Genomic DNA, 26,100 nt, shown 5'->3' on the forward strand with positions numbered 1-26,100 from the left:
TAACAACATAACATGGTGATGATAGTGAAGTGTCAAAGACACATGCCTTTGGTGTGAGAGACCAGGGTTCAATTCCCCACAGTGACTCATGTGAGTAGGTGGGTGGTCAAACAGAATGGGGTTTGGTTTACTTATGACGCATGCATTAGGCCTACGTGTCACGTAATGTAGGCCTACTTATTTTAACCGAAACCAGGGAACCACTCAGTACTGTAGCCTACTTACATAGTTGACCATGCCAGAATGGTAAGGCATATTGAATAAATTAGGCACAGTTCACCTGCTTCAGCAATTTCGCTTCTCTCATCTCATGTGTTACATACACACCAAAGGGATCACAAGATAAATTTGACAGTCCGTAAGATGATTAATGGGAGAGGAAACTCTTTCTTTGCTTTTGTGAACATTTGAACCGTTATTGAAATGAAACCATCTGAGAAGTTTAAATGGGAAATGTCTCTTTGATGGAACTGCCAAAAACTCATAGACATCTGAAACATGCCAAGAATCCCCAACTAGACACTGATTTCAGAACCCAATAAGGTTGGGAACAACTGGTTCAATCTTTAACAAAGTGTTGTATGTTATTAGCTTATCATATGTTTTATTTCTTTTGAAATAAAATTGAGAAAAAGCCTGTGAAATGTTGTGAAGAAGAAGTATTAGCAGCATAAAGTAGCGTAAAATGGAAGTTAAGTTCAATTACCTCAAATTTGTACGTAAGAGAAAATGTATTAGTTATTTCCCACCACTGTAATACTGTAATAGACTTAAGTCCATTGAGTCATTAATCAGTTCTATCGTAATGTTCGAAACCAGTGGATTAGGTGTTTTACCATATAACATGTTTGTTGTGAACAAACAAAAACTGTACACTAACTTTCACAAATGTATTATTTATTGCATGGCTCTAACTTACAGTAGGTTTAATGTTTTATTCTATATAGTTAAATAACAGGTTTACAACCTGCCACCATTTGCCAAGTGTGAGGCATCACTTTTGATAATGGTAATTAATGACTCATACTGTATAATCTACAGTATAACCTACTGACATGATGGAAATATTTGAGGTAAGCATAAACAATTTAAAAAAGACAAAATAAATTATAGTTACAAACCAGAGACACATGATCATAACCAATACTGATTATTACAATTGCATTAGAAGATGTCCAGATTGGAGCTTTTGCAATGGGAATACATGGGAAACCTCTGAGATCTTTGGGCCACCCAAATATGTTTAAAAAGTTTACCTCTTCATAGCAGTGCTACTTGTCAGAAAATCACTCAACACACAGTCATGTTTTTAATAGGACCTTTAATAAAGCTATTCACATGGGTTAACATTACAAATAGATTCCAGATATGAACCAGTCTTTTGTTTCTGGTAATAAAGAGAGTGGAATCATTCTCTTTTGTATTTAATGAACTTCAGTGACTTGGGTAAATAACTCTCCACACTGTATCTGTAGTTGAAAAGTTATATCTCAATATCATTATTAGGTAGTATGCAGATTTTTATTAGCAAACAAAGCCTTGGCATAGTTCACTCTGCATTTAACATCCATCTGACGCAGGCATCTAACTGCAGGGGCAGCAGGTTGAGTATTAACAAATGGGATTAAAAGCTTTAACAAAGGTGTCAGAACAGAGGACACACTTGATGGCTTTCACTGCATTACTGACAGAGATTAATCAATCTTCATAATCCTATTCCTTTCACTGACAGGGCGAAGAGAGGCAGGGAGAAATAAGCAACTTGGAGCACCTGTTATGGAGGGTGACATCTGACATGTGAAGAGTTATAATCTCAGCATGTACTGTAATTGCATTAGAAAAACAAGCAATATGTGACTCCACTACATAAGGCAATTATTAACTTTCCAAATTTAATAAGTCATCTGTTTGTATTATGCCATAGTTCTGTTGCACAGCAGAGCATTGTGCCTCATGTCTCTCTACACACAGCTTTACATCCTTTTTAACATCGTTTTTGTAAGACCAAAAATCTTTTTTGTACACTGCCTCGTGAATTAGCAAGAAAGTGATTTTGTGTATTTGTGGAACTGTGAACAAATGTAACAATAAGGTGTTTATCAATCATGTAAATAACAGGAAAAAAAATAAAAAACTGGGAAATAATAGGATAAACGTAAATCATTGGTTTACAATAACTGTGGATATCTTTCCTGATATCTGTAATACAGTACTGTATGTGGTTAATGAAGTGGGGGAATCAGTTCAGCATATGGAATTTGAATGGAAAGCACAGTTATACATATAGTATACATTTATTTTACCTGTAATGGTCATCAAACAATAAAAAATACTATCCCTAAATCTGCGAAATTCATAGAAATGTGTGATTAATACTCTGTTTTCAAATTTAAATAATCATCCATTAATTGCCCTTTCTGTGTAAAAATTATTTACATGTGTATACATTGTTTGTAGTTAGGTGGCAGCAGCTGGGGCAGCAGCTGGGGTGCCCTCTTCCACCTGGTTTTTAAGCAGGAGGAACTTCAGCACAGGGTCAATGTACTCCATGATGGTCTCTTTCACTCCTTTCTCCAGCAAGTACCCTTCTGTCTCAATCTCTGTATTTTCCTTCCCTGCCACTGCCTCCATGGAGGTCTGCAGGAACCGCAGGCTCACCAGCACAGAGCCCTGGGGAAGAGGGAGCAGGCAAAATGGTGGAGGGAGTTAGATACTGAGCAGATTCCACAGAGAGCGTCATCAAGCATCTGCATAGACTTGGAAGTGGCGATTGATGGATATTGCATCAAGTGTTCACAGCAGACACAAAGAATGAATGAGGAATCAATGAATGTCCACTTTCAATCAAGTTAGGATTCTTATTAACGAAATATTTCAGTTACACAATTGCAAAAATTGCATGTTTAACTTTGCATTCAGCCCTTCATATGTTTACTGTATTCAATTCAATACAATAGAACTTTAGTAATCCACAAAGGTAATTTGATTTTGGGAATAAGTAAGAATAGACAGGAAACATATGGACAGCGTATATATAAAAGGGTGGGACATTGACGCACAATTTTTCACATGCTTGTAAATACGTGACACAATGTTAAATTTAGTGTTTTTAACACCTTGGCAGCTCTACCAATCAATAAAAACAATGTCATGGCTTGAATATCCTCCAAATTAAAAGCTCACCTTAGTACCAACCACTCTGGCTGACTGTAAAACCACTGTAATTATAACAGTATACCTGTAAGAGGAAGACTGATAGTACTCCAGTTCCAATGGTGTTCATCAGGCTCATGTAGTAGTTGGTCAGGGCCTCTCTGCAGCCCCTGAGGTAGATGTTGAGCTCCTCAGTTTCGTATTCATAGTTGTAGTGCGCTGAGTTGTTTGTGAGCTGATACTGGATGCATGGCCGTGGGGAGCTTGGGTTGCAGCAGCTGAACGGGACTCCATCTAGCAAGTAACGGCCATCCACATTGCTCTTGATCCGGCTAAAGAAACGAATGAGAGATATGTTTCAGATCACTAACATGTTACTGTTGATCTTCAGGTATGTTACTGCAACCTAGTGGTTCTGAAACTAGGGGGGGTTCAGCTTCTGAAGGGGGCGTGACTGAAATAGTTTAAGAACCACTGCTGTGACCACGTCCTTGTTTTTCCATAACTATTCACAGATGTGAAACCCACTATACTCTATATATTGCCCGCAACTTACTCTTTCACTTCCTTAGAGTTGAAATCAAGGTAGCGGTTGCTGATCCACTGGACCTCAAACCAGTCCCTGAAGTCATTGTTTCCACAACACTGAAACTCCATCTGCAGGCGATCGATGTTCTGTTTCTGGAAGCAGCGACCTGGGGTGTCTGTGTCCTTGTAGAAGCGGATGCCATTCCTCAGGCCAGCCTTCAGAGAAGACTCCAGGCTACCCTTCATTGCATAGCTCATGATGACAGCTAGCAGCATGAGGACAGTGAAGAAACAAGAGATGGCAAAATAGGGCTTCAGGAAGTTTTTCCAGCGAGGAAATCGCCCGGCATCCAGAGCATCTTGACAGATCTTTGAAGCAAAGTAGTTGATACCCAAGGAAGCCAGACCAACAATCATGAGGGTATTGGGCACAACATGTATGTCACTGTTTTCCATTACCTGTAAGTCACACGTACAAGCAATTTTATTTATTATTTGTTTGCTGTAAGGAAACAAGGGAAACATACATCAGAATATTCCTAGTTAAAATGGATGGAAATATTCTGTATTAAAAAATATAATACCTGACAGAAGTTATACAGTTATTTGCCTCAAATTACCGGAAAAAACAGGAAATATATGTTGAAAATCAACTTCCAAACACACAAACAATCAAAGCTCTACTATATGTTATGTGTTCTTCTATACGTTGCTGGTAATCAATAAAATATCCCCACCCGGTTACAATTAAAGAGATATTGTGCCTCATTTTATAAACATATCCAACTACTTCAGCTTGACGTTACAATCTTTAATTCAAAGTTCTGTGGGTTTCAATAATGCATCAACACGCAAAATGTGTGTAGATGAAAAGTTCAAAATTTTTTGAATAAAGGGGAGCTCTCCTAAAAGCATGTATAATGATCATCATCAGCATTACGTTCAGTCACATAATAATTCAGTTTAATTAGAGTCTACTGAGCTCTGAGCAGCTCACTTTAAGCCGTTGAGTCTCAGCTGTGTTGCTCAAGGGCACCTACAGTAACTGTAGTGCTGAGGAGGTGTAGGGCACATCCTTCACTCAGTCAGCCCAAGTCTGTCTGGAAATGCTCATGCAAAGCGACATGCAAATGGTCATTTTGAAAGATTGCTTTTAGGATAATAGTTAATAAGCATGTGTAGTTAAGTATTTGTGAAAAGGCCCTTTTTGTTGTAGGGAGGACACCCAAAGAAGAAGAATTTGGTGGGCTTTATCAATGTCTTACATTCAATTGCATAAATTTTCTGTAAACAATAATGGGATGAAAATTAGTGATATGAACCACAGTGTAATATACATGAATGACAGCATTGTGGTAAACCGCAGATAGTGTAATTTATTTATTTACTTACTGTATGTTTTTCATTTTTCCTTTTTCTTTTCCCATTCATCATTTCCATTTACACTGTTCACAGCTAACCCCGGTTTTTATAGGATTAAACATTCAAAAGAGATCAAATTCTTATAATTAAAAATAGATATTTTTGAACTTTTAAAAAGACCTGGAATAGCAAAGTTGTGCAAAGCCTTCAGAAGTAGGGATTAAGGTGATTAAGACTGACAGAGCCTGGTTTATTAAGTGATGAGTCAGGATCCAAAGTGGATCATAGGAATAGCTACCTCTTGTTTGTCGAGGACGTTTCTTTGACAGTATCAGATTAAATTGATCCTTTCAAGATGCTTTTTTCCCATTTTCATGTTTTCTCCCAAACAGATTGTGCAAACAGTTTCAAAGTAAGACACACATGAATATCATCTGTCAGGGATACTTGGTATAATTAATGTAAATCAGTATATTAGTGTGTAATCAACTGTATAACCTTACAACATGTACCAAATACACTGTCCCTCAGTGTAGATATTTACTGAACAACTTAGAATTACTGGTATTAACAGTTTATGTTTTCTCTATCTCAAGTATAATCAAAGGATAATCAAAGGCAACTTTATTGATTTTGTTTTCCATTACGAACATAGTTGGACAACACACTACTGTATAGTTACACTGAGAGACATAATTACATGCCACTCACTTCCGCAATGAAAGTATAAGTAATTACATTATCGATTGTTATCATTTGTTGGAAACTTAAAAAGGAAAGAAAAACGATAAAGCTTTGGAATTTAAAGTATTATTATTATTATTATTATTATTAATGTTATGAAGTAAGCATTTGAAAGTTTAAAAGTACCTCTGCCCTCCTGCGGAGCTCTATCTTGAGGATGCACCCCAGGCTGAAGGTGAGAGCCCCAGCCACTGTGGCACACCAGGAGAGGATCCACAGTCCCTGGGCTAGCTTCACCCTTTTCTGAAAGGGGAACTTCATCTTCATCACCACCATGGTTGCAGAGAGAGATTCTCAGTCTTACCGGGGGGGAATAGGGGAAGGAGAACGACGAGGCAGCGAAGGACGATGCTGTGTTTTGTCTGTGAGGAAGAAGGAGAGGTGAGAGGCCTGACGCTGAAGGCTCAGAGATGAAGATGACAAAACTGAAATTAAACACTGAATTTGAAAAATAAGCCCGTGGCAACAGAGCAATTAAAAACACAATGATAAAAGTTTTGTGAGAGCAAACTTTTATCCAAGAACGAAAAGTCAAGAGAGAGTAGTGTAAAATCCCTGGAGAGTTTCGATCTTCACATCTCAAGTGGTGCGTCTCTAGTTAAACAGATGATAGTGCATCAAAGTTCACCTTATTTTATTCTCCAAAACGTGCTGAAAAAAGTCCAGTTATCTCCACTGACCACTGTGTACTCTCCAGTGTGCCACACAGTGGATTTGGCACACTGGATTTGGCAAACCTGGATGCCGGGAGCGTCTTACCACTAATGACTGCCTATCCTATTAAACTGGTCTGTGAATCCAGGCCATTGTCTGCTCAGCACCCATCACGCATACAGGGTGACATGGATGACAAAACAAATTGAACATGACAGGGAGATGGATATTATTATGAGGCATTAACTGAGTAACACTCATCCTCACGACACAACTTCAAGTGAACACATGAACTCGAATACATTTGAAAAGAAAATGAGCCATGTATTCAGATAAATAAAGATTTTGTATTAATGTTTAATCAGAATCACTTTATTTTTAAACTATTTATTTATTTCCCATTTCTGCTTCTTATAGACATGTGGATTTTAAAGGAAGAGTTGAAAGTAAAAAAACTAAAACACATTCATGCCAGTGAAATAAATTAAATCCACAGTAATTAAATTTTTCTAGGAGTTCAGAGGGATACGGTTGGGCTGTTTGCAGAATTTAAGGCAAAATCAAAACAGCAGAGAGAGGCGCTTTGTGCCACCCTGAAACTGGAGCTACCTTCACAACAAGGTACAGCAGGATCCATCATTTAATTTTCTTACTCCTTATCCAGGTCAGGGTCACAACAGGGCAGCTCCCTTTAGCCAGCTGGGAGATGTAGTCCAGGTTCTGGATCTGGCCCAGAAACACTAGAGATAGTGGTGGAAATCAAGTTCACTTTGCAGATTTGAATCACTTCCTTCAGGTTAATTCAGATTCGTAGTCACTACGTAGTTTGTACACTTTGCCTTTTCTGAAGACTGTGTTCAAGGGCGTCACTTTGTGTTGAAACGTGATGGGGACATAGGGGTTCAGATTAGGGGTCTGAGGAGACACTTAATTTGCTAGATATCACGATACATGATATTAGGTTCACCAGAACGTGACGAAAAGATTCTTAAACAGTGTTTTAAAGATATCCTCAATGCCAAGAAATATGATGGGGGGGTCTGGGGGGATCTCCCCAAGGAAATTTTGATCATTAAACACTTAATTTCCTGCATTCTGGTAAAAGTTTCTGCACCAATTTATGGTGGAAATGTTCTTATTTCTTTAAAAGGAAATATAAAATAAATATAATAGAATATACTGCAGTGCAGCACTCAGGCATTCTGTGTTGCTTTCAGACGTGTTTCTCCTGGAGATCAACTTTTGTCATGTAATATCATCCATGCTTGAGGCAACACATATGTAGGCATGATTTAGTCTTCCTTCCTCTTTTGTCACATTGACAGGGAGAGAACAGAAGACTTGGCCAAAAAGAAACTGTGTCAAGAATTTGTTAAAGTTACTGATTGGTGAATGCATGTTTTTGTGTCATTTTATAATCAGTAGCTTGTTTTTTTTTTTGCTTAAGTTACTTTTTTGGCAATGCGCATTTGTTTCTTCTGTATTTTAATTGCATTGCATGTTTTCTTAATGTGCAAATAAACATTTCTAAAGGCATTTTCATTTGTTATTTAACTTGCAAGCTATATTTCAGAACATGTTTTAACAAATTATGCTTTAAAAAATCAGCCATTTCAAAAAGTGGTGGGCACATGTCCCCAGCGTCCCCAGTGTAAACGACACCTATGACTCTTACCTTGGCTTTCATTAGCCAGTTTGTACCAAATTTTACAGCAATCCAGTTAATAGTTGTTGTGATATTTCAATCTTAACCACACCTTATGACACTACTAGAGGAAAAGCCAGGGGATCATCCACTTCATAAGGATTCATCCTCTGGGCACCATGAATGTACAACATGTCATGGTATTTCATCATCCAGTGGTGGTCCAAACTGACAGACTCTGCCATAGAGCTTTCAGTGTCGAAAAACATACAAATTGTCACAAGGGCACAGTTTGTGGTTTGACTAATGACTGAGCAGCACATTAATAATTGCTATATTTTAATAACAATAATAACAATAATTATTGCATTCCTATTTTCCTGTAAAACACATGCATAACAGAGTAGCCAACTCTTGTGACCCCTTGATTATCTGTGAAACAGCAAAGTGCTGGACCACTGCCCTGAAACCTGGATAATATCACGTCCTGAGGCTGGACAAATCCTGACATCCTACCCAGCTACAATCTCAATGACCTCCTTTAAAGATATGGGCTCAGATTTTCCAGACTCTTTCAGTTCTGCCTGCTGGACAAGTGGTGTGTCTAGTCATGTCAACTATATTTATACAGCCTGTCATCAACAAAAAATGTTTAAAAGAACACCCGGCATGTTCAACAAAATATCTCCTCATCTTTCTAACAGTGTCCTTGGTTACTCTGTCTTTCATTCGCTTTAACTTTCCAGAACTTCTCGTATGTAGCTAAACTTAGAGCGACTCCCCCCGGATCTGTATTTATCTGTATCTATCCCTTCTGAAGGAAAGTTAGTCAGAAATAAGTCTCATTGTTTCTTCATTTGCTTTATTAATTGTTACATTAAGAGTTACAGAGATGCTATTTACACAAGCTTGGGAAGTTTCTTCAATAGTAAGCATTTTTTATGGCTGGATAATTATTGTAACCAGAGGAATTAAATGTTTTACACAAAGACAAGACAATAATTTTGCATATACACATATTTGAAGCTGTTTCATAACTGTATTGTGACTGTAAATATTCATTATGTTATATAGGACATGCCTACCAAGACTACCTTTTAACAGGGAAATTGATTAAAGGAAAAACACTGGAAAAAAACCAATCTTTTAGGATGTTATTAGACTGCAGTATATGACATTAAACCATGCATTCAACAATGTATAATTATGGCTACCTACACAAGAAGTACACCTTCTATGGATACATAATGTTTCATGCAATAACGCAGACAGATAAACAGAATAACTACCTTTTGTATTCCACAGAGATGAAAGAGGAAAGGAAATGCCTGTATCTGCATTTATACAACAAAAATACACATTTACATTTTACCATCGAATTACCAAATCTATGCTGCAGAGAATATTTCAAGGTGAAGAAAAATATAGTTTATGTTTAATACTTATATCACTCATCTGCCTGTGTCCATCTGGTGTGTTGATCTATTTTTTCATAGGTTTGGTTAAAACTGTGAACAAGTGGTAAATGTATGTAGCAGCAATATTTATTTGAGTAGATTCATATTGAGAAATTCATGAGGGAGCCCAATGTGCTGTCTGAAAAGTGTCAGGTTATCAAAGTAAATCCAGTAAGTCTCACAGTTTGAATTCAAAGGATAAATTTCCTCAAACTACATGTTAATTAGTGGGACTTAACCGCTGAGCCACTGAAAAAAAAAAAGAGCCTCATTAAACTTTTCATAGTAAATAAAGATCAAAGTAAATTATGATTTCAGACACAGTGACAAGTGCATTTATGTTTCTGTCACAGTTGTGTTCGCTCCCCTCTCAGCACCTTGTCTGGAATCCCTCCTGTCCAGCCATGCACCTCAGCCCTGCCCTGACTTGTTCCTTCACCTGGCTGCGGTTCACACATGAAGTGGTTGAGCATCCGCTCGGCTGCCTGCAGGCTGGCCAGGCTGCTATCTGCCTCTGACATCCTGCTTTCTAATGGCCTCCCTTTAGCTGCGTCCCTGTCGTTGCTTGCTCTCCAGTGATGGATGATCTCATTATCTAAATCATCGATAGTTTCCTCCCCTCTGTGGAGGTCCATCATGGCCTCCGTGCCTCTTAGCTCCTTCTGCATGTGATGGTGTGCCAGAGGGATTTCCTCCAGGCTAGCTGACCGGACCAGGATGGCCGAGCCAAGGGTTGAACTTGTGGTGATCCTGTAAGTGCCCTCACCTGTCATGCCATCAGACAGACTCTCATTGTGAATAGTGAATTGGAGATGCGGTATGTGCATTGGGCATGGAGAGTGGCGTCTGGGCATTTCCTCACTCCCTGACTCACTGTCTTTGTCCACGTCACCTTCCCGGTGTCTCCATGCTTGACCTCTGTTTGATCCTGTCAGTATAAATCGTGGGGTCTCCTCTCCCATCTCTGACCAGTCAGATTCCTCCTCCTCTGGAACTGACCCTAGAGGCTGCTCATGCCCGCCGGCTTTGGCTTTTCCATAGGTTTGGCTGTCCATGAACTGAGCCGGTGGGGGAGTGATGGGGAGAACCACCTGATTAATGGCATCATCTGACTGAAAATGGAGGTCGGTTCTGTGTAGCACTGATGTTACCTACAGTAGTAAGTATAGGGTTACAAATTGATCAGTCTACTGATTTAATGATGCATTGTCAAATAATGCAAAACAGCATACTGAATGCTGTATGTGTACTAAACTATTTGATAGAGGTATATCAATATTTCATTTATATTTCTTGGTCGGCCTTCTCTTGCCTGTAGAACAAGGCAAGAAACAGAAACAGAATATTTTTCTGTCATTGTGGTGTTGCCCTTTTCCTCCCCTATCTCTGGGTGTGTTTTTGATGCCACTGTCTGCCTAGAATTTAAGAGGGAGATAAAGATCTTACATTGAATGTTTCCACACTGTTGGCAAATTTTGCATCTGCAAGCTTCTCCATCAGTACTGAAATACGCCGGTTCAGCATCTCACGTTCTTCATCCATACTCTGAGCCTGGCACAAAAAGCACAGGAAGCATGAAATAATTACAAATATACCTTCAGTAAGTGTCAAACATATGTCCCAGTGTCCCCTCTCAAGACTTTGGACAAAGAAAAAGTTTCTTACATCAAGACTTGTTTCTATCACAATTTCCATGTTTCTAATAATTTAGGCTTCAACATGAGAAACACAGAAATGCTTCCACTCTCACCACTGAATGAAGCTTTTGCTCTAGAAGACAGTTACTCTGTTGTGTGGAAGAGCAGTTGTCGTGTAGTCTAAAATAAGACCCAGAGAGAGAAAGAGAGAAGTTACTCAACAATATTACAATGTATTGCAGTACACATGCATTATCCCACATTCTGAGATTAAGTAATGGAGCCTATCCTTAGCAACTATCATCATAGGTCTAAAAGCTGAGACAGATAGTAAAAACAGAGATCAAATTTAATTTCAAAGCTTATCTTTTCAAGGGCAACAGATCAGGGTCGGCAGATTGAGCCTTGTTCGCATTGATTAGACTGAATTACACTTTCAGGTCTATTTCCATTGCATAGATAAATACATTCAGATTGCAAAGGTAATCTAAACACATGCTCCAAAGACAAACACACACAATGTTTTTATATCGACGTGACTTAAATGATCTGTGTATTATGTATAGTGACTGGAGGAGGTGTTTTCTGTGCATTTTTTACCTCTTAAACCTCTCGGTGAGGTTACTAAGTTCGATACGTGTCCTCTGGAGTTCTGCCTCTAAAAGCTTTTGGCTGCTCATGAACTCCTCTCCTAAACACTCCATCCTCACTGCTGTATTCAGCAGACTTTGAGGCAGACCATCATTCTGCTCCTGTACTATCCTATCAGGACAGAACATTGAGTGAGACAAAGTACCTGAGCATTTATTTAACACATTCTGTCATTACTCTCATTTTACACATTGGGTGTAAAAGTCCACAGGTCAGTGTTATTCAGAATGTGAAACAAGTTAATCTATGTACAATATTACGGTCATGGTTGTTACTTGGACTATAACTTATCAACTAACAAACCCAAAAGAATTATATCACACTTACATGATTCTACCCATCTCATGTGGCTTTTCCTGTATAAAAGAAAGACAAATTACATTCAGAAATATTAATGATGCACAAAGAATAAAGTGAAAAAGTTAGCTGAAAAATTAAAGCAACAAAAAACATCAATTGTGAATATAAATCTGATTACCATTAATTGGGCATGATAACCAATATATTGTTCTGTGATAACTACTACTAGTGTCTACATTGACATGCACACTAGTGCCCAAAGCAAAAGGCAAAAAAAACCGAGTGGAACATTATTACATAAGCAGTTAATCAAGCATGTATAACAGGGGTAACTACTGACATAACAATAATTAGTTTATGGACATACTGTCATAAATGATTTCATGAATAAATGTAGACTTAACCCCAAGAGAAATGTCGTACTTTATGTAATGATGAGCCGGTGAAGCTGGTCTGTTCCTCTTCCTGACTGAAGGGGCTAATATTCCCAAACTCCAGCTTCCTGTGTGACGGCGGACTACCAGCAGAACGCCCCTTTAAATTAGTGTTGTGGTCATCGTCACCATCATTGTTTTTGGACTGAGCCTGGTTGAGATACGATTCAGGGTGAGGCCCTTTTGGATGAGATGTACTATAGGAATCTCCATGGTGATGGTGATGGTCTGGACTATGATGGTCTCCATGTTTATGATGATGGTCTGGGTTGTGGTGGTCTCCATGGTGATGGTGATGGTCTGGACTACGGTGGTCTCCATGGTGATGGTGATGGTGATGGTCGGGACTATGGTGGTCTCCATGGTGATGGTGAACTGTTGGACTGTGGTGGTCTCCATGGTGATGGTCTTGACTGTGGTGGTCTCCATGGTGATGGTGATGGTCTGGACTATGGTGGCCTCCATGGTGATGGTGAACTGTTGGACTGTGGTGGTCTATATGGTGATGGTCTTGACTGTGGTGGTCTCCATGGTGATGGTCTGAACTATGGTGGTCTCTGTGGTGATGGTGATCGTCTGGGTTGTGGTGGCCTCCATGGTGATGGTGATGCTCTGGACTATGGTGGTCTCCATGGTGATGGTCTGGACTATGGTGGTCTCCATGGTGATGGTCTGATGGTGGTCTCTGTGGTGATGGTGATGGGTTGTGGTGGCCTCCATGGTGATGGTGATGCTCTGGACTATGGTGGTCTCCATGGTGATGGTCTGGACTATGGTGGTCTCCATGGTGATGGTCTGAACTATGGTGGTCTCTGTGGTGATGGTGATCGTCTGGGTTGTGGTGGCCTCCATGGTGATGGTGATGCTCTGGACTATGGTGGTCTCCATGGTGATGTTCTTGACTGTGGTGGTCTCCATGGTGATGGTCTGGACTGTAGTGGTCTCCATGGTGATGGTCTGGACTAGGGTGGTCTCCATGGGGATGGTCTGGACTGTGGTGGTCTCCATGGTGATGGTCTGGGTTAGGGTGGTCTCCATGGTGATGGTGAACTGTTGGACTGGGGTGGTCTCCATGGTGATGGTCTTGACTGTGGTGGTCTCTGTGGTGGTGGTGATGATGATGGTCTGGACTGTGGTGGTCTCCATGGTGATGGTGATGGTCTGGACTGTGGTGGTCTCTGTGGTGATGGTCTGGACTGTGGTGGTCTCCATGGTGATGGTCTGGATTAGGGTGGTCTCCATGGTGATGGTGAACTGTTGGGCTGTGGTGGTCTCCATGGTGATGGTCTTGACTGTGGTGGCCTCCATGGTGATGGTGATGGTCTGGACTGTGGTGGTCTCCATGATGATGATGGTCTGGACTGTGGTGGTCTTCATGGTGATGGTGATGGTCTGGACTGTGGTGGTCTCCATGGTGATGGTCTGGACTATGGTGGTCTCCATGCTGATGATGATGGTCTGGACTGTGGTGGTCTCCATGGTGATGTTGATGGTCTGGGTTGTGGTGGTCTCCATGGTGATGACGATGGTCTGGACTATGGTGGTCTTGATGGTGATGTTCTGGGTTATGGTCTCCATGGTGATGGTGAACTGTTGGACTGTGGTGGTCTCCATGATGATGGTCTGGGTTATGGTGGTCTCCATGGTGATGGTCTGAACTGTGGTGGTCTCCATGGTGACTATGATGGTCTGGGTTGTGGTGGTCTCCATGGTGATGACGATCACAAATGCCGGTTAGGCTGTGGTGTCCACGGTGACGTGGTGTAGTAAGGTGCTCAGTGTTTGGGTGGTTGCTATGCCGGTGGTGACCCTCACAATGATGAGTTGTGTTGTGGTGGTCTCCGTGGTGATGATGATGACCTCGTCTAGGATGATCCCCATGGTGACGAGCATGGCCGTGGTGGTCTCCATGACGATGGTGACGAGCAGGGCTGTGACGATCCCTATAGTGATGGTCTCCATAGTGATCTTGATGGGGTGTGTTGTCTTGGTAATGAGAAGGCTCGTGTTGGTCACCATGGTAATAAGTGGGACTTGTATTGTGGTGTCCATGGCAATGGTGATACCTTGGGCTCTTGCGGTCACCATGGTGATGATGATGAGTAGAAGTGTGATGGTCTCCTTGGTGATGGTGGTGATGGTGTTTATGAGAAGGTGAATAGGAGTGATGCTCAGGAGGAGACCGTGACTGACGTCTTTTCAGACAGCTAATATCCGTGCAACTTCTGGGCCTGTGACACCTGTGATTGGGTGAGTCTGCAGAACGGTGACTGTGAGGGTGGTGGAAAGATCTAGAGTGAGACATTCGAGAAGAGTGCTTGCTGGTATGGGAGTACTTGCTAGAGCTAACTGAGTCTACACTGGCAGGCCGACTCCTCTGCTGTCTGACCTTTTCAGTGCTGCTGTCTAACTTACTGGATCTAACAGAGGACTGCCCCGAGCTGCAAGGTCTTTGAGCATCTGTAACCCCAAGAGTGGTGAGTCTCATTGGGCTGAGCACCTGCCGAGTGATCTCATTAAGGAAGGCAGAGAACTTCATTTTTTCTTTCGTTAAATTCTTCCTGCCTTCACCTTTCCGCCTCTCTGGTTCATTTTCATCTTTATTTCCACACCATTCTCTTTCTTTGGGTCTAGTGAGAGCCTCCATTGATTTGGCTTTGCGGAAACTTCCTTCGTTTCCCAAGCCTCTTGTGATCCTCTTTGTGTTCTTTAGGGTGCCCTGGCTGGGGCCACTGTGGGAGCATTTGCCTTTCTCTTGATCCTGTTTGGCAGGGAGCCTGTTTAGATAACGTTTTTTATCTATCAAAGGGGCGGTGTCGTCACCTTCTTCAAAGTACCTTTGTTTTCTGGAAATGTCCGTACAGGACTGTGAATGCTGGGCCTTCTTAAGTGGAACACTATCTGAACACTCACTGCTGCTCTCAGAGGACAGGCTGGAGGAAGAGGAAGACTTTGAAGAGGTAGAAGAAAAGGAAGAGGAGGAGGAAGAAGAGGTAGAGGAGGAGGATGTTGATGAAGAGGAAGAAGAAGAAGAAGAGGAGGATGAAGAGGAACCAGATGAGGAACTCAAAAGAGTTTCTGAATGAGAAACATGCCGTTGGTTTTGCTTGTGATGGTACTGGTGAGAGTGAGAATGATGTTGATGGTCAGGGTGATGATCACTGAAAATACTGTCCTCTGCGGTTGAATTGGTGCTATTTTAAAAAGAAAACATCTGTGTTAAAGATGCACTGGATACCAATGATAATGCCAATCATTTTTGTAATAACAGAGCACATTTATGAATCAAAATTCTATAACAAATGAACTGAGATGGACATACAGTGCTGCTACTTTAATGTTTCTTATGTAAAAAATAAAACAAAGTAAACACACAGAGTTGAAATATCTGAGTCTATTTAAAAATTAAGCAGAGACTCTATACATACATCTGTGGAAGAGAAGTGATGTCCAAACTTACCCATGGCTATCATTATCGTCCAACTCATGTAACCTTTGCTGGTCGTGGTGATGATGATGGCCTTGATTTTGGTGATGGTGCTTCATTTGCCGAGATTTTGAGTTAGCAGTGTTCCTGTGCTTGTGGTCTTTTTCAGGAGGATCACACATTTTGGATTTATGATCTTTGACGCCTCTGGTGTCCTGATGAGGGTGTAAAGGTCTGAAATATTTTTCCATCAACTCGTGCTGCAGCTGAGAGTCGTCCTCAAACACTGGCAAGATGTTGATCCCTGGGGAATTCTTTATCTTCTTTACATCTTTGTTACATAATTCAGCCTGCGGTGACAATTATTTTACAATCAATTCAGAAAATCCCCCCAAAACATGGTAAATTTTGGTTCATAGTATTATTTCAGTAAATGAGTTAAACATGATAATAATGAAAATGTCACTATGATACTCACTAAACTATTTTCTTGTGAATCAGAATTAATGCAGTGCTGCATGCAGTGAAAAGGCAACACAAAAAGCAAGACATGAAAAATTCAGCTTTGTAAAGTTTCAAGCAACACTATAAAACATTTAATGTTATCTCATGAAGGTAATTGTAATTCAGAGAACAGCTACAGCGAAGGTAATTCAAATATTTTATTGTGATCTACCATACAGCCAAAATCTGTACTTACGTTCTCAAAGAGGCTCAGGAATGACACAGGCAGTGGTGTTCATTGAAACACAATGATTCTCTCTCAGCGATGCACCATCTAATTGAATTGGGAAGCACATTGAAAACCCACACACACTCACACATCAATATATACTCCTGTGCCATCCAATGACAGAAGGGCCAGTTATTGCATGCAGCTATTTTATTAAACTCTATTGTATACTGTGCCTGTATTTTAAAGATACCAGCATGAATGAGTAACATGCTATACTGTACATATACAGCATAACTTCAAACACAACAGACAGACAATCAGTGCATACTGCACGTGTATAAATTATATATATAAAGTTTCCTCTATTGTCATTGTTGCACATAATTCTATTTTAAAAAAGCAAAATATGTTGATTTCTTTTCATGGATTTTCAGATTTTGTTTAATAAGCTACTCAAACGGTCAAACATTAATGTAATAACACATTTTCTGCAGTTTTTATTTGGAGATACCCTGAGCACATAGTGATATATGGATGTCTTAGGATCTGAGTCACTGTACAAGCCAAACAACACGGCTTCCAGCATTCATTCCTCAACAGTACAGGGATCCTGTAAGTGTGACACATCAAGAGTAGTAACAACAGAGAAAAAAGAGTCAAAGGTAAACCCTGCTGGATAACCTGAGGCATGTAAGTGGGTGGGTGTCAGATGTCACCCATAATTTAGTTTTTAAAACATTCATAAACACTAAAATACTCTCTCAGTAGTCAGAATATGTCAGTGCTTGCTTTGTTAATGTGAAAACATTCCCGTGAAAAGGCAGAGTGATGAACCATAAAACTCTGAAGTTGAAAGGCACAAACAATATCACTCCAGAGGTCAACAGCTCATTACAAAGATCATTTTCTCAGTGAGGACTGTCATCATGAGAGCAGGGCAGAAGCACAGAAAAAACGTGCTGCTTACAGTATGCATGTTAACTACAAAGTGTCATGTTATTGATCAGGATGTCCCTATTGTGTCAGTGCAATGGGCAATCTAATAACTCACTTACTAGGAAATACATTGAACTCCAATAGAGTGACAGGCAATTACACATCACAAGCTATCATGATGTTATATTAAACCACTCATGGCTTATACCATTTTCATATGTCAAGAAATATATCAGACAATACTACACACAGCTTTGTGGTGTGTACAAGTGCCAGATCTGTCATCCTTGTAGTAATTTTGCAGCACATATCTTCATTGCCGCTGGCAGTTTTCCCTCACTCAATGTAATATGGCTCAGATCCACTGACAATCAATGGCAAAGCTACACTGCTGTGACTGTTTGGCAAATGCAATGGAAAGTTAGATGAGGCAACTAATGTTCACATGCAAACACATGGTGAATATTTGTAACACTGATATCTACACTTGACAGGGGTTATTACGAGGATTCCCAAGGACAGCATGTGACAAAGTTATATCATACATGTTGTCATCATAGGCCTAATAAGGAATGCAGTACTCTCCACCATGAACTACATGTACTTGTACATGTATACCCCCATGGGGTAAAGTTAAAATAAAATAAAATAAATTAAAGACACAAACATAAATTCTAAAAGTCATTCACAAGAAAGATTGCATGTTGAGTAGTAGCAACAAGATTCTATTTCTAATAGAATGAATGTGACAATATAAAATTAAGAATTAGTGAATTAGTAAAATATAATTTTGGTTCCTAATTTGAACACCCAACTCCTGAACTAATTATCTTATATAACAAATGATGTATGATATATAGCCATTTTAAGTTTGAATTGACAAACAATGATATTTAGTTTTTATGCAGTAGTTTATAGTGCAGAGAACTGAATTGCACTGGGAGCCGCAGCCCTTACAGTGAAGCCGCAGAGGTGGTTCTGAAAAGAGCCTGTTTACAGACTGGACCCCGGTGTGTCCTGTCACTTTGCTCGCTGCCAAGGGACGTTATTGTGGAGGGCCTGAGTTGGATGCACCACCAGGGGGGAGTAGTGTGCAAATTATTTGTAGAGTAGTAGTGTCATGGTTGAGGACCACAGTGAGTCCATTTCTCAGGGGGCAGGTGTGCCTGCACCTTCTCAGAGTGGATGTAAAAAAAAGTACATGATGTTCAGCACAAGGTTGGGGTATGGGTTAGGTTTCTCCCCCAAACAATAACTGGACATGAGCCCTTTGTGTGAGAATTGTTTAAATCTGAGATAATACACTTTCAATGAAGTTCGTTGTCTGCACAAAAGATAGGCTTTTTTTAAATCTTATTTCCGTCTTTGCTTTCTGAATTTCACCACTGCGTCTTATGTCAATGTTGACAATCTGAACATCTAAAAATATCTTCTAAAAAATACATTTCAGCGTTTCAAATGCTGTCTTTCCTCAAAACAGAACTTCCCCAAGGTTATTCAAAACATATCATCCCAGAAATTAATGCCAGTCACGTACTGTATACACACAAAACTACACTGTATATCAGCTCATATTTACAGCACGGCATTGTGGTTCTTCAAAGGTGGTCTGAGCTTAAACCTTCCCTTTTACCTGCAACCTACTGAAATAAGGTACAAACCACATTATGTACGAATGTTTTTTTTTTTTTTTAATGACATACACAGTGTCTTGCCACAGCGATAAATTGAAGGACAGCAAGTATTACTGGCTGTCACGCCTTCAGTTCTTTTGTTTTTTGTATTATTCTTAGTGTTGTCAATTTAGTGCAAATATTGCTTCAAAAAGAAGAGCAACAACTTACAGTGTAGTACACAAGGGAGCCTAACACTGCAATCTATTGTGTGGGATGTTATTTACATATCATGAATAGTCTGTGATAGAATCAATATGCTGATTACAGCCTGCAGCTGCTTCATGAGAACTGGGCGATGGACTAACAACATTTTTATCTGAACTTCTGCACTCACATGTACAATAAAAATATATTTCTTATAATGTTTAAAGACATTATTCATTCTCATGAACTAACATTTTATAAATTCTTCACTCTTGATTTTGCCAATGCAGAGCTGTAGATAATGGACACGATTCATGGACTTTAAAAACAAAAACATTATAATACTGAAATTCTGTAGTATCCCCATTTAATATACAGTCAAAAAAACATCAGGAAAATGTACATACAGTTATGTATGGCAAATCTAAAACCAATGCACTTAATTTCAGAAGGAATGCAGACACCCATGAATAGTTATGTATTAATTACGTGTGGGCAATATTTGATTCCAGTTCTGAGGGCCACATCTTCTCTAAAAGAGAAATGCAAATGTCCACTCAAATCAAATCAGTAAGTGGAGTCAGTTTATAAACGTGTAGACGTTATTGAAGGTTGCGTTGCTGATTATATACATTATGAATTTTCTGCCAGCAAAAGATGTTCTTTCAATATCAACAGTGTTTATTTAGTTTCTACTGAACTTTAAAAGAAATCAACTTACAAAGATCACTGACAAATGTTAGCTGGAATTATAAATATAAATATTACCCCGTCCTCATCATTAGCTTTTCAAAGAACAATTATTGGATCGTTCCTCAATATGCACCGGCATTGGTCAGCTTTGGAGTTTGTGGGTTGCTTTGCTTGGAACATAGAAATCTCCTGAATGTTGAGAGATTTTTTTATGGTCTGTAAAGGGCCGTGGCCTGATGTAAATGAATGTGGCCAGAGATTGCCTGCATTTCTAAAGGAGGTGCAGTGTCTCTTTCTCTTTTCCATTCAAGGTAAACGGCCCCCTCTGTTGGGCTAACCATGTATTGGAAAGTCCCATTTCTGCTCGTTATACACAGACTTATATTGTGTAACACAGAAGGAAGAGAAGAAATCAATGCGTTATCAGTTTTTCCCCACGCGGATGTTGGGATTAAGAAGAGGATCTAAATTGGGGTCTGAGCCAGCAGAGGCACGTCCAACTTTAGCCATGATGATTATCAATGTAAAGAATCCCAGAACTCCGACCAGAAGCAGCATGAAGACACGCTGTTTCCAGGACAGAGATGTCCGCTTTCCACCTGTGCGATTTCTGAAAACATAAAATGTGTAAAAAAAAATTATTTTTTTTAAAATTATTTTTTATACATACATATTTTTTTTCAAATCAGACATCACAACGACATTTGTATAGTGAGTTATTCCTAAAGACAAAGCAACAAGATACTAACTTGAGAATTTGAGCAAACCAACTTAACGCTGGTCGTCGCCGATACTTGTCATCGTCAAAGTCAATCTGTGTGACAGAGCTGTGACCAATGTCTCGTGTGTCGTAGATCTTTCTTGGTGACGATGCTGGAGGATAAGAACAAGTCAGTCTGTTAATCTTTTAACACAGAAAGCAACACCACATGTTAAACGTGTTTGCGCACAAAGCTGAAAAAAAAAAAAAAAGCATAAAGAAAGACACAGCTGTAAAGCAGTCAGAGAGAGTAAATACACAGGGCTTTTTATTGCTTTACCTGTGTGTAATGTAATTGTATCATGTGTAGTGGCAGTAGTTAAGTTTATCACAGCGTGCTCCTGCGTATTTGGATCTCCATTTTTACGGGGACCTCCAAGGTCTTCCTGTGCTGGATGTGAGACAGGATTTGGTAGTGGGCTGTTGTAGGAGTGGTTGGGGTAAATGTTTTTTTGTTCTTGTACTATTGAAAGAAAAAAAGGACAGAGTTTGAGACTGTGTAGACACCTACAAAACAGTCTATGATAAATATACATATATTGTTATGTACTTAAAAGTAACATCAAGGCTCACCGTCAAATGTTGACCAGTCAGTATAATCACTGACATCATTAGCTGTGGTCGCCTCATGGACCTCACTGGGCTCTTCAATCTTTCAGTCAAAGATGACATTTTATTAATATCTTTAACATCAAATCTATAAAATTTACAAGTACAATCAGAAAATACACCGAGATCAAACGAGGGATTTAGCAACAATAGGCTCTTACCAGCGGCAGCCCTAAACCAGCTCTAGCCCAGTTAACAGATGACAGCTGTTCTTTCAGCACATCAGCAATTGGGCTGGCAAGGTTGGAAGGGGGAAACACTGGACCCTGACAGGTGGGACACTGGTATCCCGCTGGAGCCGTATGGAGGGGCAGCCGAGATGCCAAGTTATTAAGACAGGACCAATGAAATACGTCTGTGGAAGGAGAAAACAGTTTCATGTGACAGCAACAGGGGTGGAATGTCATTTTTCCAATACTGCGAGTACAACAAACAGAACTCCATTCATCTCTATTGTTTTGCATTTCTAGATATTACTAGAGGTAAGTGGAAAAATATGTTTTTGGAAATTTGGTTACAAACATGCATTCTCCGTAAACAGAAACTTGATAATCTTACCATAGCAGACCAGTCGGACAGTGTCTTGAGCAGTCAGTATATTATTACACAGAGTACAGTTGGGGTTGTAATCACTGTCCTGGAGCCATTGCAAATATGACTGAACGATACACTGAAGGGCAGCAAGTGGAAATACAGAATTTTAATGTGATGTTACAAGTTTGCACAAGCATACATCGCGTGACACTTGGTTCACCCACTGACCTTGTTGTGGTTGGAGACAAGGCAATGCTCGCACACATTTACCCGATGCTCAAAGCAGAATAAATTGGTCACTTTTCTCTTCGGACACTTGCAGAGACCCATAGCCACCCGCGCTGTGTTGAGAACACACAGACAAATGCAGGTTTGTTAAGGATCTATCCAGCAAACATTCCTCACTAAGGATCCTAGTTCTCGTCATTCTGTATGTTATAAAGTGTCTATTTAGTACGACTAGAACCTAGAAGCAAGAAGAATGTGTATAAAAATGTCTGTCTCCTGTCTAGCTATTATCAAACTAACAGTTTCTCTACTGATTTTAGCTACGAATGGACCTCATCTTGATAAACTGCATTACTGCGATACAAAGTCACTGTGATAGAGGACTTTAGCCCTATTTGCCCGCTCCTCTGTTAGTATCTCCAGGGATTTTTGTCATCACAATATTAGCCTATATGTTGTCTTTTCCTGAGCTTACAGACTTGTTACACTTTTCTAACATTTTCTGAGGTTTTTGTTGTAGCTTGCTGCGTGTTCATCATATCTACTTTACTAATGACCTTATTGTCAGATCACAAGTAGTGGGTGGGTCGGCAGTCCCAAACATCCCAAGATTTTAAGAGCCGCGATTTTGACAGTGGTATCATAATCTATAACCTTTCTATTACATTATCTGTGACGATATCGCCATGCAATTGGATTAATAGGCCGTGTAATTTACTTATTAGCTGGTTATCACTGACCCCAGCACCAACAGATGCAAACGTTACTCATATTGTTTTTAGACGGATTTTTACTTCTTTAACGTTAACTGTAACGTTATAAAGGTAAAGTGGTTGCACGTCGAGTGTTTTGATCGTACAAATTTCGCGATGACATGTGTCAGTTTTTCTTTTCAACTTAATGTTTCAACATAAACTAAAACGTCTTGTCAGCGATATAGCTAACATTAGCTGCTACCTTAGCTTGAAGTTATCAGGTGAGCTAACCTAGCTAACGTTAGCTGGTGAAGTTGAGGAAGTCACAACGCAAATACAAATAGTTACATGTTACCTCTCACACAGACTTTTAATCAAGTCCCGTTCGCTTCAGGTAATGTGGTACGACTGTCATTAAAGCTTCCTTGTCAAATTCACATGTAAGGCGGCTCCGGGGCTGTCATCAGTAAACTTGACTGCTGCTAGCTTGTTCCTTCCTCTCTCTGTTTATGTGCCACGTCTCTTCCGCTTCTGCGTCTTCTTCGTGTCTTTTTGTTGCAAACCAACATGTGCGTTCTGCCCATACAGTCTATGGTTCTGCCATCTGCTGAGCCGGAGTGCATGCTACTTTAAATCCTTTTTTAAATAGACGATTTGTTTTCAATTAGCTAATTCGCGGTATATACATAGAAAAGGGCACCGCTACAAAATAACTTAGACATATGGCGCACGGTTTAGCTATATGTACAGTTTGTAGGAAGGTAGCTGTTTGTTTATCATCTCCACACCGCCATTTTATTTTTTCCTTCTTCTCCTGTATGCTAAATGAGTTTGAAAAAGCATGCCCCTCATTACTGTACTGGAGGATGCTCTTTTTTTATTTAACACGCACAGGTGTCTGATATCATCCAAACTGTTTGTGCAAGACATACACTGACGTGTGAATTATATGAATTACCATAAAATGTGACCTCATATATATGTCTTCCAGTTTCTCTTAGAATCACAACCAATCTATCTTCAATCTATTTTACATTGTATAGCTATCCAAAGAGATTTATTAATAAAATATGGTTTATTTGCATGGAATATTTATCACTGGACATTATCACACCACATCTCTCGTTTGAGATTCTCACTTCATGATTCTAGTGTATGCTACCTTATGATTTACACACATTTAAATTGTCATTACTTTACATAAAAAAAAGGCTACTTTACATTTAGACTATTAGCACATTTGACAATTCGACAACTGTAGGGATACTTATATAATTAAATTGTAATCCAACACAGTTAGACAGTTGACTCTTCCTTAAATTTGACTCCATATCACTACTTTGTGTGTGTGTGTGTGTGTGTGTGTGTGTGTGTGTGGTTTTCCTGCATCCTTTTTGCTGTGAAGTTTGGGAAAAGATGGATTTTATAACGTAATCCTAAACTCTTTATTTTGAATACATTTGATTAAATTAACTTAGATAAATTAAATTAACTTAACTGATTGATTGTATACAGTAGGAAGGAAGAACAAATCCATATAGCATAGTAACCTTTGAAACTAGAATATGTTTAAATTTATGAGCATCTACTATATACAATATATAACAAGAGGAATTTATATATCTATCTATCTGTATTATATATATATATATAATACAAACGTATATATATATATATATACACATGTTTGTATTTCCATAGAAGTAAATAATACCTAAGTATCAAAGTGATAAAACTAAACTTTAATTAATTTAGTGTAAAAGCAAAAAAGGCTCCCTGTTTTGCTGGGCTTTTGTCTTTTTGTACTTGGCAGGTAGGCATCAGATTGCAGTTAGTGTGTTTAGTCAGCAGATGGTGTACAAACTGATAGCCAGTGAAGTATTGGCTATTATCGGAGTACACAGAATACTGGAATAAATCATTCACCAGTCAGCAGTGGCTGGGCAGATAAAGATATCAATCTTTCATCAGCAGAACAGACCCCTGGTTTCGCAGACATAGATTATTGATCTTTATGTGTATGAGTGGATCTTTTAAATAGATGATCAATGATTGCAAAGGCCTGAGATCATAAGCTTGTGAATTATTGCAATGACTTAATTAAAAGAAGAAAAAGAACTGTTGTCTCAATGAGCAACATTTTGAGTCATTCTACTGTAGAATGTCTACCAAATGTCATGAAGGTAAATGTAAATGGATGTAAAGTAAGTAAGTAAAAGTTGTAAGGGACTGTAAATGTAGGAAAAAACATAAAAAACTTCGCCATCCCTGATAGACATCATCAGGGTTACAAAAATTCAGAACACCTTGCACATGTCAGCCATGATAGCTCTCAATCCTGCTATGACAAGCGATTTTTTAAATGCAAGGTAATGACATCGATGTGTGCGTGCTGCTGTCTGTTCATGCATAATAATGTCTTTTTGTCTCTATAGTATGCATGTATGCTTGTGTGTGTAAATGACCGTGCATGTATTTGAGAATGAGGGTACAAATCTTGTGCTTCACAGTTCACTGCACATGTGAATTGCCTGTGGAGGGAGGCAATGAGAGTAAAATGCGAAAATGAAAAAGCCACAGAAAAAACAGCTTCAAAGGAAGGAGTCAGAGATGTTCTGTACATCTTACAAGGTCTAAAGCACTGAATGTAATTATGCTGCATTAAATAAAAGTGGCTTAATGCAGCACTGAGTGTAAAAATCCTTCTTGAAATTTTGCTTAGCAGTGAAAAACATGTAGATTTACAAATTAATTAACTTGCTCTAATTATTTTAATAAAGTTAAATTATGTAGCTTATATCAGTGCAGGGGCAAATTAGTCTCATCCACCTTGTTACAAGACATTTCTGTGTATAGGCAATTCTTTAAACAGCATGCCTAAACAACTCTGCATGCATGTGTGATCATCTCACCCCAGTGCCAAACTGTCTGACTTATTTGAAGAAAAAAACAAATATCAGACTAAAATGACTTTGTGCAAATGAGCACAGTCCTGTAGCGTCCTCAGTGATGACCAGGCTCATATATAAATCACTGACATGTGGAAAGGGCATTTGAAAAGCACTGGGGCTATCAGATGGAAGGGAAATCTAAAGACAAATGACAGCAGCAATGGAGGACAAATCAGCCCTGGAGCTGAGGCAGCTGGGTCTGAAGC

At 39.4% G+C, this 26,100-nt stretch overlaps 2 protein-coding genes across 2 annotated transcripts; both read right to left on the bottom strand.

The window, feature by feature from the left end:
• Window positions 1–2,457: 2,457 nt before the first annotated feature.
• rom1a (retinal outer segment membrane protein 1a) lies at window positions 2,458–6,063 on the bottom strand. Its single transcript, XM_038709654.1, has 4 exons — window positions 5,914–6,063; window positions 3,710–4,140; window positions 3,239–3,485; window positions 2,458–2,670 (listed from the first exon to the last, which is right to left on the bottom strand). Exons 1-4 carry the CDS (start codon window positions 6,061–6,063, stop codon window positions 2,458–2,460), a joined length of 1,041 nt encoding a protein of 346 aa, XP_038565582.1.
• Window positions 6,064–19,774: 13,711 nt separating this feature from the next.
• Window positions 19,775–23,465, bottom strand: zfpl1 (zinc finger protein-like 1). The gene is made up of 8 exons (XM_038709060.1): window positions 23,299–23,465; window positions 22,249–22,361; window positions 22,045–22,156; window positions 21,648–21,841; window positions 21,451–21,529; window positions 21,158–21,340; window positions 20,867–20,990; window positions 19,775–20,727 (listed from the first exon to the last, which is right to left on the bottom strand). Exons 2-8 carry the CDS (start codon window positions 22,348–22,350, stop codon window positions 20,541–20,543), a joined length of 981 nt encoding a protein of 326 aa, XP_038564988.1. The 5' UTR covers window positions 22,351–22,361; window positions 23,299–23,465; the 3' UTR covers window positions 19,775–20,540.
• Between the last annotated feature and the right edge of the window lie 2,635 nt (window positions 23,466–26,100).

This window comes from Micropterus salmoides, unplaced genomic scaffold, assembly GCF_014851395.1.
Source record: "Micropterus salmoides isolate LMB-PRFRI ecotype aquatic unplaced genomic scaffold, ASM1485139v1 Ms_hic_scaffold_9, whole genome shotgun sequence".
In the NCBI taxonomy this organism is placed as follows: domain Eukaryota; kingdom Metazoa; phylum Chordata; class Actinopteri; order Centrarchiformes; family Centrarchidae; genus Micropterus; species Micropterus salmoides.

Bases quoted from the DNA above. Each gene is read 5' to 3' on its own strand.
- zfpl1 (XM_038709060.1), bottom strand. From the start codon at position 22,350: ATGGGTCTCTGCAAGTGTCCGAAGAGAAAAGTGACCAATTTATTCTGC. The intron at 21,842-22,044 runs GTAAGATTATCA...CTCCTTCCACAG, and splicing joins TGTCCGACTGGTCTGCTATG to ACGTATTTCATTGGTCCTGT. The intron at 20,991-21,157 runs GTAAAGCAATAA...CTTATCCTCCAG, and splicing joins TACAATTACATTACACACAG to CATCGTCACCAAGAAAGATC.
- rom1a (XM_038709654.1), bottom strand. From the start codon at position 6,063: ATGGTGGTGATGAAGATGAAGTTCCCCTTTCAGAAAAGGGTGAAGCTA. The intron at 4,141-5,913 runs GTACTTTTAAAC...TGTGACTTACAG, and splicing joins AGCTCCGCAGGAGGGCAGAG to GTAATGGAAAACAGTGACAT. The intron at 3,486-3,709 runs GTAAGTTGCGGG...TCGTTTCTTTAG, and splicing joins AACTCTAAGGAAGTGAAAGA to CCGGATCAAGAGCAATGTGG.